The sequence below is a fragment of the Manis javanica genome, chromosome 1, assembly GCF_040802235.1.
Source record: "Manis javanica isolate MJ-LG chromosome 1, MJ_LKY, whole genome shotgun sequence".
Lineage (NCBI taxonomy): Eukaryota > Metazoa > Chordata > Mammalia > Pholidota > Manidae > Manis > Manis javanica.
Genome location: NC_133156.1, coordinates 16,150,441 through 16,167,064, shown reverse-complemented (window position 1 = coordinate 16,167,064; position 16,624 = coordinate 16,150,441). Strand labels below are relative to the sequence as shown.

At 42.8% G+C, this 16,624-nt stretch overlaps 1 protein-coding gene across 2 annotated transcripts in view; it reads right to left on the bottom strand.

The window, feature by feature from the left end:
• Positions 1–837: 837 nt before the first annotated feature.
• The window catches only part of TEX26 (testis expressed 26), a 30,563-nt gene continuing 14,776 nt past the window's right edge, over positions 838–16,624 (bottom strand). For both annotated transcript variants that reach the window (XM_073213129.1, XM_073213408.1), the window contains 4 exons: positions 15,609–15,759; positions 8,118–8,294; positions 6,310–6,471; positions 838–1,378 (listed from right to left, as the gene is read on the bottom strand). In XM_073213129.1, the coding sequence (XP_073069230.1) occupies positions 1,296–1,378; positions 6,310–6,471; positions 8,118–8,294; positions 15,609–15,759 (573 nt within the window). In that variant the 3' untranslated portion in view covers positions 838–1,295. The remainder of the gene's footprint in view (positions 1,379–6,309; positions 6,472–8,117; positions 8,295–15,608; positions 15,760–16,624) is intronic.

Sequence of the window (16,624 nt, the reverse complement as noted above, 5' to 3'; positions counted from 1 at the left end):
TCTCCTTGATCTCTTGTGCTGTGATGAAAGAGCAGTAGGCTCAGAGCCACAGGAGGAGACTCTTTGGAGCCGGTGGCAAAGATCTCAGACTTCAAGGTTCTCTCACGGGCCCCAGATGGCAGGTGTGGGAAGATTCCTTGCAAAAGCGCCATACCTGACCACCTTTGCTATGATTCCTAGAGAACCTGCCCACGTGTGATGACCATACAAAACCTGAAGGGGTTTACAAGAGTGGGATGAAGTTACCCAGTCTGTGCTGCTGGGAGCTGTCTCTTCCCTGCTTGGGAGGGTGCTAGAGGGAGCATGGGGCTCTTACCTGCACTCCAGTAAGCAACTGAACGCTTTCTGCTTGCCCAGCCCCTTACATTACTGTGTACTAAATTCCCCTGTGAAAGGACCTAAAGACAGACTTTCACAGTTATAATATAAATCAGATATTTATATATTTCTGGAAACACACTGAAATAAAGTTACCAAAAGAGATTGAAAATTAAGGGAAAGGATACTCGGATATACTAAGATTAAAGATACTAAGTAAATGCAAAGAAAAAAAAAAACACCCAGCATGAATGGCAACATTACCATCAATCATTAGTGAGACCAAAGAGGAATGACATCATAATGGGGAAAAGTTAATCAATGAAAAAGCTCTGTGTAAGTCATAAACATTGATAAAAAACATGGCACTGGTATATCAAAAGATCCCAGAAATACCAGAAGACATTGATGAAAACATTTTTATGGTGACATATTTTAATATTATTCTTTCAGAATTTGACAGCTCAAGTATACATTTAAGGCACAGACATAAGGAATTTGAAAAATGCAATGACCTATACGTGTTACTCTTCTTATATTCATGTAATACACAAATCAATCATATGCTTGCATAAAGGAAACTTTGCTAAATTTCCCCAAATAGATATTTTTCTTAACTTTTAAATAGTAAATCAATAATAAAACACTTCTTAAAATTCTCTAATTACTGAAAAATTAAGAAACCTCTTCCACATAATTCCTGGGTCAAAGAGGAAGTCAAAATTGAAACCACAAATTAAGTATCAAAAAGGAAAAGGAAACAGCACTATATGGAAACCTATCGCATACAATCAAAGCTGTGTTGGAGGAATTTAGAGCGTTACATGATTTTATTGTTTAAAAATAAAATAAAATTACATGATGTCATGAATATCATCGTATTTGGAAGAATCTGAATTTTATTTTTCCTTAATTATTGAGGAAATGACCCAGTAGGCCTTAGCACTTTCACTGATTTTTCATTTTCTTCTCTTGAACTATTTTCCTTTATCATTGCCTTTATCATTCTCTTCACCCACATCACAGTATGAGCGAATAAAACGATCAAGAATTTGTCTGTCTGAAAATCACGGAGAAAAATGGGATGAAAATTTCCAGTTAACTAAGTGCTAGCTAGAGAAATTCTAGGAAGAAGGCAAATACATGATAATAGTACTCTATATACAAATTTGATGAGATCAAAATAATCAAAGGATACGATGTCTAATAGCTAAAAAGGCACATTTGTATAATTATTAATTAAAAAGGGGATCAGCAAGGCTTCCAGGAAAGAGCATGGATTTTGGAATGAAACACACCTAAGCCCCAGTTCTGCGCTGGCAAGTATTAGCAAGACCTCTCCATTTCTGCATTTGCTCATCTTTGACTATGGAAACAGTACTTATCTTGTACAGTTGTTGAAACAGATTAGGAATACTATGTGTGAAGCACCTAGACAGTACCTGGTTCATAAAAGGTACTCAATAAATAATAGCACAGCCCTTTCATTAGTGGTACAGTAATAGTGATGACAAACAAACAAAATAGATTATTGTTCTGAAAGTTTCACTGAAGCCAGGGCTGTGTTACTGACCCGCAAGGTTACTATGCTTTGCCATCTATGAAGTTGTGACTGACCATGGGAAGGCCCCTTCTTCCACTTCTTGGCCTCCATTTCTTTATGTAGAGACGGAAGGGTCTTGTCTGGTTCTGAACAGCTATGGTTTCCTAATCCTAATTATATATATTTTAAATAGTACAGAATAGAGCTGTAAAACGGCTCACTCTTAGCAATTGTTATCTGTGCAGCCAAAACTAAGAGGCTGAGAATGCAAGTGATAATATGCAATCACGTTCAAGGTCCATGTTACCGTGTTCAATGTTACAAATGTCTGCAGAGGTTTATACATCTTGGGTGTGTGTGTATGTGTCTGTGTTTTCCTGGTTTATTCTCCAATCATGTTTGCATTTATTTGTTTTTGTGATTTTGAATCCTACCCTGTCTCATATCTTTTTCAATGTCAACATTTTTAAATTGAAGTATTCTTTTTGTAAAGTGACATGCACTGATCTTCCACGTCCGGTTGGATGGGTTGGCACTTGTATAACAGGCAACCCACACCTGTGTAATGATAGAGATCATTTCCACCTCCCCTGTCACGTTCTCTCTCAGTCAACACCTCTTCTCCCAAGACAGCCACTGTTCAGATCAACTTCATCATAACAAAATTTTGCCTGTTGTAGACCTTCAAATAAATGAAATCATACAAAATGAATTATTCTGTGTCTGGCTCTTTCATTTAACATGATGTTCTCGAGGTTCATACATTTTGTTGAATATATCGATAGTTTGTTTTTTTCTTTGTCTACGGTATTTCATTTTGTGAATATATCACGTTCTCCTGGCATGGAGATGTGGGTTGCATCCAGTTTGGGACCCTGAATAATGAAGTGGTTATAAGCACTCCTGTACAAGTCCTTCAGTGGACATGTTTTCTTCTATCTTGGGTAAATACCCAGAAGTGGACTTTCTGGGTCATTGAGGAGATACATGTTTAACCTAAATGACAAATTCCCAGATGTTTTTCCAAAGTGACCATACTATTTGATACTCCTGCCAGCAATGGATAGCTCCACATTGTCAACATTTGCTGTTTTCAGTCCTTGTCTTTGTAAGGCTAAAATGTCTCTATTTTAAATCTTATACCAGAGTTAATTTTAAATAAAAAAAATCTTTCTGAAACCAAAGATAAGCATATAAGGTGTATCAAGTTTGGCATGAATTAATAAAAAAGATGAGATTGTGTCAAATTTAATGTCAACTTAATTAACTGTTCATAATTCAAACGTGACCCATATTATATACATACACAGATTCATGCCCCTGTGATTTTTTTCACGCCGGTCCTTCTGCTTAGGAATGGCCCTGCTTCTCCTGGTCTTGACGATTCATCTTTGACACTTAAAGGAGGCCTCGTCTGAGTAGCCGTCCCTAATGCCCTGTCAACCCACAGTCTTGAGAGTACCCCTTTCAGGCTTCTAATATACTCCAAGGCGACACTGATTACAGAGCTCAAGACGTTGTAGCTATGCATCTGTCTCCTACATCTGGCAATGAGTTTCCTGAGAAGAATTTGTATTTTCTATTTATCTTTGTTCAAGTGAGCATTATAAATACCAGTCAATGAAGTTTATTGACTGAGTGCATAAATATACTCTGAACACTGTGACTCACACCCTAGGAAGAAGTATTTTTCAAATGGCCATATTCATGGGAGTTTTAATTGGAGGAAGAGATGGGGAGGGAGTAATAGCGGACGAATTCTGAAGAATGGAGTTCAGATAATTTTGTCTGTCACAAGGGAGTAAGTGGGGAAACAACAGCCTTTACAAAACAGATAACAGAGACCCAAAGGATAAGCTGTGGGTGGTCTAGTCAGCGATGAAAACAATTTTGAAAATAGAATAGCCACTAAAGACATCTAGCTCAATTTCTTTGTTATAAATACAGAAACTCGATACCAATAGCGACACACGGAGTCATTGGAAACAAAAAGCCAGCCTTCAGCCGCACTCCCTTCTTGTTCTCCTCTTTATTTTCTGTTTCCTCTACCCCTGTAGTTTCCTCTATCCCCCTTCCCCCCGCCATTTTCTGCTATCCCAACCCCGACCCCTGATACAGGGCATTGTGCTGACCCGTCTCTTTGCCCACTCTCTTTCAAAATGTGCCTGTTCTGGGCCCCTACATTGTCTGCAAGAGATAATCCAGTAATGACATAATCTAAGATGAGGTGATAATGATTCAGCCTAATATACCTGCCAGAGTTTTTATTCTCTTCACACCCACTCAGCCCTACTGCAAATGAGCCCCCTGAGATATTCACCAGCTGAAAAGCATCTGTGTCGTCCCTGACACTGGAACCTGACAAGGGTTTTGGGCATAAAAAGTGAAAGGGAACCTCCTGTTTGCATGTCAACCTCAAGCTCAGCTGGCCATGGTGAGTGGGCCATTCTAAAGGAAAGTAGGAGAGAGAAACTGAAGCCCACAGGAAGCGGATCTGACATACGCCCAAGTCAAAATGGCAAGGATGGGGGCGTGAGCATTGAGGTACCTGCCCCTGTGCTGTCCTGAGGAACCCAGGAAAGCCGGGGAGCTGAGAAGCCCAAGCTTAGACTGGCGCTAAGCTTGTTAGTCATGGATATGTCTCACCTGCCCAGGCAGAAAAGCCCAGCTGGGTGGCTGGTGTTCACATGAAGGATCAGCTTGCTTGAGGGATCTTGGAGAAAGCAGATCCCAGTTGAGCAGAGGCTGCCGGAGCATTCTGAGGAGGGCTCAGGTCACCCAAGGGCCATGCGGAGGCTTGGATGGTAGATGACCCACAGACAAGACCCAGAGGTGTTGGGCAGCCACGATGGTTGCCATGTGGGCAGAGAAGGGACTGCTCCCCCTGTATTGTGAGTCCCTGGGCAGAGGGGAGCATCTGCTGCGGGAGGCAGAAACAGTCATTCTACAGGGTCAAACACATGCATCTCTAAAGGTGAAAGAGCACCTTACGAAATGCAGGTGTGGTTTCATACACATGAGGCAAGGCTGGGCAAGGAAGCAGGCTTGAGCTTGCTGCACGGCTGCCGCTGTGCCTCCTGGGATGGTCTGAGCAGCAGACCTCGAGGAGACTCGGCTTCCTTCTGAGTGTCAGACTGGTCCAGGGGCACCTGTTGGGAGGATGAGGCTCCCACTGAAACACACAGACTTACACTTTTGCCTTAGGGTGGGGCAAAACATCTGTACCCTGTACTTCCTGAAACCCAACATTCAAACTTTTTTAAGGGTCTTTGGGCCATCAACCCTCAGCCTGTCAGTGTGAAAAATGTCTCCTTTTCCTCAACACACACACGTACACAAGCACAGCCCCTTTTCAGTCTTGCCTGCAGTCGGGGTGCCAGCTTACATGGGGCAGGAAGTCCCAAGATAAAAGGGTTTTTGTGAGGATTTCAGAGGAGCAAGTTCTTCTGATTGTGGCTGGGGAAGACAAAGGACAGAGACTGGGAACCCAAGAGGGGAAGGTGACAGGGAGCAGCTGGAGGCTCACAGAGCAGCTGGTGCAAGTCCTGAGCTCAAACAAGGCAGTGACCCCAACCTAGCCCGGAGCACAAAGTGGGGTGCAGAAGACGGCCTACTGGGTGTAGGAGGCAATGGAGACATCTCTATTTACATTGGCTTTTTACTTCTTCCTTCAACATTGCATGTTTTGTAATGTAGGTAACACACTAGTTTAGAGGCACATGAATATATTTTATACAAATACACCTGTCTGCATTAGGACATATGTTCACATGTGGGGGTGACAGGGCATACCGGCAGTGGGTGCTGGGGGGCAGCTGCAGGGAGAGCTGGGATTCCTCTCTTCTAGCTCACAGTTGACCTGTTGCACACTCAGACTGACCAGTTGCCCCTGAGATATTCCTGAGCAAATCCCCGTCACTAGACCCTGAACTGGGGTAAGTCTTTTGCTATAGGTGCGAGCCAACACGTTCCTGAGCATGGCATTTGCTCTCTTTGGGGATATGATATGTGGAGATTCTCACGTACTCTAAAAAGCCTGTCACAAAAAAATGCCACCCAACAGGAGATAAGGATTACACAAAATAAAACAAAACCACGAGGTAGTATAAACACCCCCTGGAGGAATCAATTAGCTATAAGAAAAAAGAGAATTACTCATCCTGGAGTAATTCAGCCACAGGCAAAGAGAGATCAGAACTGAGTGAAAAGCTAGATGTGCGCTTTTTAATAAATGGGGATATGGTTAGTCACCGGGGCCTCTTTTAAGAAAAATTTATTTCCAGTGGGTTGAGATCTGCACAAAACCAAGGGATTTTTTTGTTGCAACACTATTTTTCTTTTTGTGAACGTTTAACAGTGGCTAGAAATGGGAACAATTTCTATTTGGCATAAAGCAATGCATTATGATCTGTAGAAGCATTAAATAGTAACTCAACCCTTCAGCTTACCTTTGTAGGCGACGCTTCCAAGGTACTCCGTAACTTGGCAGGGAGTAAATGAGTTTAAAATTGTTAAGAAATCCAGGTAGGCCTTCCCGTAATCACTTTGGTATGTAGTCCACCTCTTGGTGTGCTCTTGGTTCCTCATGTGGCTGGACGGCACGGATGGCACTGGGGGCACGAGGGAGGGGAAGAAATGCAGGCTGCCACTGAGCCAAGGACCGCTGCCCTTACTTGTGGCACATGCCCTGACAGCCCTGGGCCCAGCCTGGCGATTAATCAGCATCCTCAGTGACGCGAGGCGCGCCAGCCCGCCTCCTGCCAAGGCTCCAGGCCGTGCAGAGCTGCTGGGACTCGAGGAGGCTGCTGTTGGGAGGCCGGGTGATTGGGGAGGATGGCCAGAAGGTTGAGTTTGACCGCGGTTTTCAGAAAAGTCCCTCCCTGAAATGGACTCTCATGAAGTCAGCACGTTGGCTGCATTCACCCACGGCTTAATAAACAAACCCCTTCAGAGAAGCTTCTTTCCCTTCATGCCACCTGCTGTGCAGACGAAGACTGCCACACTGAGGCACTCGGGGACCCAGCTGACTTAGGATGAGCAGTGATGACGACTACAGTCCGCACTCACTGCGCAGATCCACCCGTAGGAGGTGCAGGTAAAACCAAAATCACCTGATTTGGTTTGTTGATGCTGAATGTTCACTAAATGTGGGTTCTGATAGTCAGACAATTATCATGAAAAAAAAAAAAACAATGAAGACATGATATGAGAACCCAATTTCTACAACTTTCTCTGTCTTTGTAAACCTTAAGGATGCTTTAAATCTGCTCTCAGGTCCATGTGTCCACTTTAAAGGGACCCTTGGCCAGATGGAGGGACCAGGCTGGTGAGGGAACTTGATGCTACATTTACCCTGAGAAGAGTACTTGTAGGGTCCAGAAATGCATTAGGTGGAGAATAAAGGAGTGTATGATCGGGTGTTCATAGCATAACAGACGTATACTGGTTAGCCTCTGTGGGAGAGGTACAACTAACAGCTAGAAGTTCAGTGAGGCAGGTTCCAGCTGTTGAGAACTTTCCGACGGCTGGAGTGCCCAAGAAGGTGGGGGCTGCCATGGGGTGGGGCCGTCCCTTGCAGACTTGATCCAGGGATGATATCACGCACCTCGAGGATGGGATACAGGGGATGTGCACAGGACCTGAGGATTTGGACTAGGTAACTTCTAGGCTACCTCTAACCCCCAGATGTTAAGATCTATTCTGGGAATTCTATCTAAAGTACTACCTGATCCCAACTGCATTCCAGGAATAAATTGCTATCTCAGACTGATACCAAGTTATCCTCCTAACCAGTACCTCATGGGTGGCTTGCTCGTGGAACTTACAAAAACTTCTCTGTTGAAAGCAATAGGCATCAGGATCATAAAAGAACACTCTGACAGAATGGTTGCTAAATCTGAAGATGCTTGAAGGATATACCATGGGATAAACTTCCAGTGGATAATAGACAAATCTATTTGATTCTCTATCTAGTTTCTCTTGAGGTCACTTTATAGTAACTAAATCCTTTCATTTTAGGAGACAGAAGTGCCAACCCAACAACTACCCCTCCCAGGCTGAGGACATCCTCATGTCGTGACATGAGCAGTCTGTTCTCTTCTGAGACTCTCTCGGGTTCTGGGTTTGAGGTTAGGCCCTACACAGGGATCACTGGCATCCTGCTGCTACCAGATCGCCTGCCAGGCTCTCTGTGTTGAGGAATATTGGAGCAATTGCAGGGTGTCTGGAGTTGTGCCGGAGTTACAGGTATACTTACCTATACCCCGAGAAGGAATTGGCAGGCTTGAGTAGCATCCATATTTGAAACTGAAGTCCTGAAGCTCAGGAATTTTAGCTGGAATTTGGTAATTCCGTCGAAATTCAGTGTCTGCCGGTTGGGAAACTAACTTTCTCCATTCCACAGGCATCTGAGAACTTAGCTTCATCTTCTGAGCTGGGGTGGGGGTACAAACAGAAGGCAGTTGTTACTCTTTGTAAGCTATTTCTAAATAGCCTATTTTCATTCCATTTTGCTTCGGGTAATACTTCCATTTTATCACACTAAAATCTACTATTCTTGTGTTTAGAGTTATGATCAATATGCTTCTTATGGACATTATAAAGCAATAATTTTCTGCTTTATCAGGTGCAGGAAGTATATGGTCAAATGATTGGAAGTAGTTTCTAATGAATATGTTGCATGTCAGTGAGGAGCGCTCTCTGGTTCTGCTCGGTGGACACAGGAGGTTTTCCTCACTCCAGTAGGTCTGCTTAGTCTCTGGTGCAAAGGTAGGGAGCCCAGTGAGGGATTTATGATAAGGTCTAGGGTTGCCACATAAAACACAGGACAGCAGTTAAATTTGAATTTCAGCTAAACAATGTATAATTTTTTAGTATTTTTAGGTGTGTGCAGGTATGCATCATTTATGTACCATATATCATCATTCAGATTTAATTGAGCCTCCTGTGTTTTTATTTGCTGAATCTGGTGACCCTAAATGGGACCGTGCATATCATCCCCATTACCTGGAAAAGCACCGCTTGAAGCATATCCCTTACTGAGGGAAGGTTAGGTAATATCATTGTCATTAATGGTCAACAGCATTATTATGCCTTTTAAAAAAACTCTGCCAATAAATATTTGTTAAATATACAATCATTGCATATCCATCAAGCACTGACCAAATGCCAGATTCCACATGCACTACCAGATACCGAAGAGTCGCAAGCTATCTATCTCATTTAGAAGGAGTTAACCCCTAATTCTTGCAGCAAAGTATTGGTTCAGAGGCACATCATACGGCACCAACTTTCTTCAGGACAAAGATGTTAAAGATGTGAATTTCACAGTGTACAAACAGTGTCAATGACTACTGACATTAAACCCAATTCTTGTTGCAAATTAGGTTTTCAATAAATCTTTCCAAAATAAATCCGAATGTACATTGTATATAGAACCATATGTGATGTCATCCACTGGTACCCAAGAGCATTTTAAGACTGATTTTTTTAAAAATGGTCTTGATCTAGACTGGCATGGTGGGAGAGGGTTTCACTCCAGGCTGTCTCTTTACTTAGACAACTCGGGAAGAGAGGCCATGGGTCCCCTGTGGCTCTCATAATGACCTCGCAAACCACCTGAGGAGAAGACAAGGTTATAGAGAAGAGGAAAGCCTTCACCTCAAAATCAGGACATGCCTTAAGATATTTTGGAAAACCATCTGGTATTGCTCCTAGCTAGCATCATCCATACCCTGGATTCTGTATATTAATGACAACTTTATAGGAGAAAAGAAGGACTTATGCATATGCTTATCCCTCTTCCCTAGATCTACCATTTAGCAAATGTTTTCAGTTCCTATATGGGTTCCGTGCCAAGGTTAAAGATAATTAAGTCATTGTTCCACTGTAAGACAGCCTCAAATTATGCGATTAGTAAGATACACACAAGAGAAACAGATATGAAATATGTCTTATAACCACACTTGGAACTGTGACTGTCACACAGAGATGATACATCAGAATCACTTAGGAAGATTTTTCCTAAATACGTCTGCTGAACCTCGTCCCAGACGTTAAGAATCTCTAGAAGTTGGGACCCAGGCACTTCTATTGTGAACAAGTTTCCCATGTGCTAAAGAATCACTGACTCAGAGCCACTGAAGGAGGTGCTGCAGAAGCCCCAGAAACAGTGTGGTCAGTTCTGTTAGGGGAAGGAAAGGAAGACAAGCATGAAAAGGCAGCCACAGCAAAGGGGTGCTTGGAAATGGGTCAACACGGTAGCTAAAGGTACACAGTGTGTGTGTGAACTGCGCTCTGCCTGGCAGGGGTGCCCGGCGTGCGTGGCAGGGAGGAGTAGCTGAGGGTGAAGCATGGGAGGCAAGGCGAGAACCAGGCTGGAAAGGGTCTCGCTGGGCTGGTCCCTGGGGGTCAGGACGGGCCACACAGAAGTGGGGCAGCTGGAGATGAAGACCCAGGAGAGACAAACATCGGGCCCAGCGCTACTCTGAGTTCTTTGGAAATAAAGTTTTATTCTTCATCGATCCTCCGTACTTATCACAGTAATAGACCCCATTAAATATTTACCAAATTAATGAGTGAACAGAAGAAAAAAATTAGAAACATAATTGCTATGGGTTAATAATTAAACCGAACCATACTCTAGTGACTGCCGATGTGATATGTGCTTAAGGTAACTCTTGGTTCTTCTTAACTAGTGCTTTTATTGTTTTTATACAATTTCATGTTAATGAGTTCCTCCAGCATTATTAAGAAAAGAAGTTCCTGATACACAGGGACCCAACCAACACCTGAAGTCCCCATACGGCCAATGATGTAGGGGACAGTCAAGACAACCGTGACACAGCTAATCAGGCCTCCAAGGCCTGGACTCCTCCCAGGGGCCACCCCTGCTCCTCAGGAGCGCAGGTCCCACTGGTTTCTTTACCACTTAAAACTGTTGGAGTGGTTATAGCCCAGAGGGGGAAACTGGCCCGCTTAAGGGTAGGTCTGGCACCGGCAGCAAGGCCCAACCCAGAAGTGAATCTACGGCAAGGACTATTCAACACCACTAGGACCACTGACACATAACCTAAAGCCACGTGAAACCGACCTCCGCTGTCTTCTCTTCACCTGTTGTTCTAGTTCATCAAAGTCAATTTCTCCCGAATGAAAACAAGCGCCTTTTAGCGCTTCTCACTCATTCACCTTAAAGCCGTAATGAGGACACAAAGATAAGACATGGCCCCTAGGCTTCAGAAGCTTCAAGTATTAGAGAAACAGATACAGAAAAGATAATTACATTATTATGTGATTAAATGCTGCAAAAGAGGTAAGAACAGGATCTATAAAGACATGCAGGAGGGCCACCGGTCCAAACTTGGGGGATTGAGGAAGGCTCCTGGGAGAGAAGTGAAAGCTTACATTTGACTTACACTGTGGATAGACACAGGCTAAAAAGAAGGGAAATACGGTCCACAGGGAGGAAGCATATGTACAAAAGGCACAGGGCTCCCAGGGGGAATGGGGGCTCTGGAGGGTGAAAGTCAGTCTCCTAAGAGTGCAGGGACCGGCGAGGGGGAGTCTGGAGTGGTAAGCAAGGCCCATATCACACAGGACTCATAGTAAGGCACTTGGCTTTTATCCTGAGGACAATGGGGAGGCATTGAAGGGCTTTAAACTGGAAGGTGACATCAGTTTGCATGTTGGAAACTCCATATGGGTATAGTATGGACAGTGGATTGGAGGAGACAGAACTGGAAAAGGGTGTTGGATTAGAGGTCATCTGGTAAGAGACACTGGTAGCCTGAACGAGGGCCGTGGCTTTGAGGGGGGGAGAAGCAGATGGGGTTCAGAGATTTAGGAGAGAGTCCTGACCAGTCTTGGTATTTATCTACACATGGGGAAACAGTGATTCACTCATGCTGAAAGAACAATTTCCATTGAAAGTTTCAAGACACCTTTTAATATACTGGCATTTCAAATATTTTTCCCTGACTCTAAATGTTTATCTGCAAGTATGGAGATCTTTCGGTCCCATACCCATCTAGCTTCAAAAAGTGTACTTTTCGTACGTTCTTTCCATTATTCAGAAAACATTTACAGAGCATCTCCTATATATCAGGGCTAGACAATATGTAATGCATTGTATTTTGAATGAATAAAGGCCTTTGCAGTGCTTACTGAATAATGGAGGAAAGAGCAAAACAAAAACAAAAGCATAGAATAAGTAAACAAATGACTGCAAAATGCAGTGTTAGAAAATAAAAAACGAGGTGGTGGTGTGCTTTTGCAGATAAAATAACAGGGAAAGCTCTCACAGGCAAGGTGATGTTTAAGCTGGAGTCAACAAAGTGACAAAGCAAAAACACAGAAATAGCTGGGAGAGGAGCATTTCAGGCAAAAAGGGCAGCCTGTGCGCTGGGCAAAGCTGGAGAGGAAATTGGCATCTTTCAGGAATTGAGAACAAGGCCTATGTGGCTGGAGTCTAGGGAATGAGGGGGATGGAGCAAACAGGAAAGGTGGGGAGGTGAGCAAGGGCCAGCTCAGCCTTGCAGGACCTTATGAATGAACCAAGAAAAGGAACTGGAACTTGGATTTTCTTTATAAAGTGCAGCTGAAAGCCTGTGTGAAAGAAATCAATAGGGTAATATAATCCAATTTACCTGTGTAAAATATCATGTAGCTTCCATGGGGTGACAGAATTAGAGGGGCCTATAGGTACCATAGGAAGATTAGTTTCTAGCAGAAGAAGAAGATGATGACTTGTGACCCTCATGAGACTTCTGCTCTGTCCTCAAATATACAGAACTGGGGGTCTGAGAAGAGATTTGGGGAAGGACACAAACGTGGAAGTCCTCAGTTGCTCTTTAAAGGAACTGAAGTCTCTCAGGAACTCTGTTAGAGGTCAAATAGAAAAATGACCAGAAAGAAGCTAAAGAAGCAAGGAGAATGAAGAAAGTATGGTGTCCCAGAAGCCCAAAGAGAGGCGTGTTCAAGAAAGAGCAAGCAGCCAAAAATATTTAATGCTGCTAGGAAAAACATCTCCCTTGAAGGTCATTGGGGACCTTGACAAAAGTAGTTTCAATGACATGATGTGGGCAGAGAGCAGATTGGAAGGGGTTGGAAAGTTAGTGGGTGCGCAGTGTTTCCCATGAAACCCAATGGATTGTCTCTCTCCCTAGATGTCACCAGAATGGTAGTCGATGAGAGGTTAGCACATTTTTAAAAGATGGAAACCAAATGGAGATGCAGCAATTGAATTAGCAAAGTAGAGGAAGCTGCAACTAAGTGCATAAAGGGGTAACAAAAAAGTGAGTTAATCTACAGAATTCCTAAAGGTTTCTGTAACAAGCTTTGCATGAAAACTTATATGCAGAGTGGTTAGAGTTCCCTGGATCACCTTCTTAACTTCATGCCATCATATGTGTATCCCTTCTAAATAGAAGTTTATTCAGCAAAAAATTGAACCCAAGAAGCTCTGGATTAGGGGAAACCAGGCACAAAAGAAGGCAAGGGTAGGGAGATAGTGGACTGGAAAAAGAGGGGTCCAGTGAGTCTGCAGCAAGCAGGAAGATCCCAGTCCCTTCCCTAATCCCGCTCTCAGAACATCAAGAGCCAAGTGTTTACCTCTCTGGAGAAACTTGTCTACAAATAATGGCATTTTAGGGTTTCTCAACAAAAAGAGGGCTTATCACCTACTCAGCGAAGTCAAGCACCAGCTAACAAACCCCATCTCTGTACACAGTCTCCAACCATATTCGAGTATCCCGAAAGTTTTTATGAACCATAGAGATTAATATTTTTGGTGCACCCACTTAAAAAATAAAAGACCACTGAAGTGAGACAAATCTTATTAGCATCACAGTAAATATGCCACTATTCCCTTGTAAATATGAACAGAAAAATAAGCTTATACTGGACCATTAAAACATGGAGAAAACAGAAATGATGCAAGAAACAGATGAAAATACTGAAAACTAACTATACAATAAGTGCCCTAAACTTTTTAAGAGAATTACTAGATGTACAAAATAAGAATAGAATACTGTTTTTAAAAAATAATCAGAGAGAGGAAGAAAGAGAGCTTGGAAATTAAAACTTCCATAGAAGAGTTTAAAAAAATTAAAAGTAAAGAGTTTTCCAAGTAAACAACAACAATACAAAGAGAAAGGTACTACGAGAGAAAAGGTAAGAAAACAGAGGATCAACTCAACTAACAAGAGTCCCAGAAGAGAACAGAGTAAAGAGATGGGAGAAAAGTAGGAAAAGACCATACAGGTAACAATTCCAAGATTTGAATGACATGAGTCTCTGGATTAAAAAGGCCCCTGATTGTCCAACAATGAATGACAAAAGATTCTCACTACTGCTTACAATCATGAGTTTTAAAATGTCAGGAATAAAGAAAGGATCTTGAGAGCTTCCAGGAAAGAAAAATACAAAAGGGTCAGGAATCAAAATAGAATCAAACCTCTTTAAGGAAATCCTGAATGCTAGAAGACATTGGAGGAATGCATTTTGAGATTTTGAGGGAAAATGATCATCAACCTCGAATTCTATATCTAGCCAAACTATCAAACAAGCATAAAGAAGAAAAGGACATTTCTGAATTGGGAAGAACACACTCAAAATAGTTCGGCCTGTGCATCCTTTTTTAGGAGGCTACTGGAAGATGTGCTTCAGCAAAATGAGGGAGTGGGGACAAGAAAGGAGAAGACAGTGACCCAGGAAATGAGATCCAACCCAGGGAGAGGACAGAGAAAATCTCAGAATAATAAAAAAGGAATTCCCAGAGCACAGTTGGGTAGCCTGCCACTAGAAACCAGTCTAGATTAGAGGAGAATGATGCAGGTGTCAGAAGATTCCCAGGAAAAATACTAGAACTGATAGCATGTGTGAAACTGCTTGGAAAAAAAAATTGGTAAATGTGTGACAAAGTATTGGGAAAAAATTAATGATAGGCACATAGAAAACAGCATATGAAAAAAAATCAATTATTAACTCTGCTAAAAAACAAATTAAAGAAGAAAACAAAAAGGAAACAATCATAAAATACCACCTGGCTCAGCAGTAAATGTTTACAAGTCATAATATGTTATCCTAATTATAATATAAAAAATTGAATTAACAAAAATTTGTAATAGAATTATTGAGAGGATGGATGGAAGGGGAGTGAGAAAGAGTGAAAGGATGACCAAATCCTCAACTATCGTAACAGTAAGTCAGTAGTAATGTCTAAAATTGATGAATCAAAAAACACAATATAAGAACATTATTTTAAAATGTTGAGGATCACTTGAGGAGAAACAGTAGAAAGGACTGACATTGTAGAGAGGGGCAGGTCAAGAAATGCTATTGCTTTGTGATAAGCCTTTATGTTAACTATTTGATGTAAGTACCTGCATATGTTAGTTTAATAAATGTATTTTTTTAATAGCAAGCAACACTTTAAGGATTGGGAGTAGTATGTTTGACTTGACCCCTTCATCTTTGCCTGGTTTATTTCTTCTCATCCTTCAGACCGAGGAAGCATTTCCTGACCTCCCACCCCACGTTAGGCTAGATGTCCTACTGTTGGCACCCACAGCACCCTGCATTTCCCACAACATGCACTTTTTTAAACTTGACTGCTTTTCTTAGTTAAATTTCCTTTTTCTGTATCTATATTGTGAGTTCTTGGGGGAAGAAAACACATCTATGTTGCTCACCACTGTGACTCCAGTGCTTAACACATTGCCAGGAAAAGGAGAAAAATGAACATGTTTACCTTTCTCTCTGTCCACAAAGTCCCTTCTAGCATTGGAAACAAACTGATTGGATATCGCCTTCTTAATGTCTTCCATGGAAGCAGTGATTTTCCAAGGGAAGTAGCTCTTTATTGTTGTTTGAGTTTGAGGGAGTGTCCAGAGAAAGAAGTCCTATCAATACAAACACAATTTTCAAGGAAATCTATCTACGTTCTCCTAATGAAGGAAGAATAGGTGTGCTTGTGGGACACATTCTTCTGAGTCCTTTACAGCCACCACACCACAGTTGCCATGTATGCAGAAGCCTGTTAGCAGGAGCCACTGTTTACGCAACTGTAACATAGGTACTGTGTCGTTTCTTTGACTTTTCACGTTGATGACAAGAGAATGTGATTGCAAAGTCCAGAGAAATGTGGCTCCAACCAGAAATCTCCAGACAAGACTAGAGGAGGAGAAGATGCGCGTCCATTGCAGCTTTATCCGCATGTGCCCAAGAGCAGCTGCTTCCCCGCAGAGCCCCAGGCCCCAAGGGACACCCTGCCTTGCCGCCGAGGCCTCAGACGCTCCTGCGGGATGGGAGGGCCCTCTCTGCTCTTTGCCTCCAAAGAGACTGGGTGGCCGTGAAGCTTGCAACCTCCGCCACCTCTTTCCATCTTCCCTGTCTGCCATGGCTTTGCTTCCTCTCTGAAATTTAAGCCATATGAAGAGAACCTCCACAGCCCACCATCTCCGGCCTCCACATCTGCACCCACCCAGGCTGCGACAGGAGAGGCCAAGCCCCCCCTCCCCCAGCCCCTACACCAGAGCCCACTACGTTTAGTCCACTCCAGCACTCACCCAGCAATTCTCCCTTCTCTCCAGAAACTTCCATTTCGCCCCTTCTGTGGGGGTGCTGCCAGGCTTGCCCTCATTCTTAAAAAGAAAACTTCCCTCTGCACTCTGCTTCCCCTCTAGTTACTAAGATGTGACTCAGTTTCCCTAGACACTGAAAGGTCTCAAAATAGTTACATACACACGCTGTCCCAAATTCGTCTTT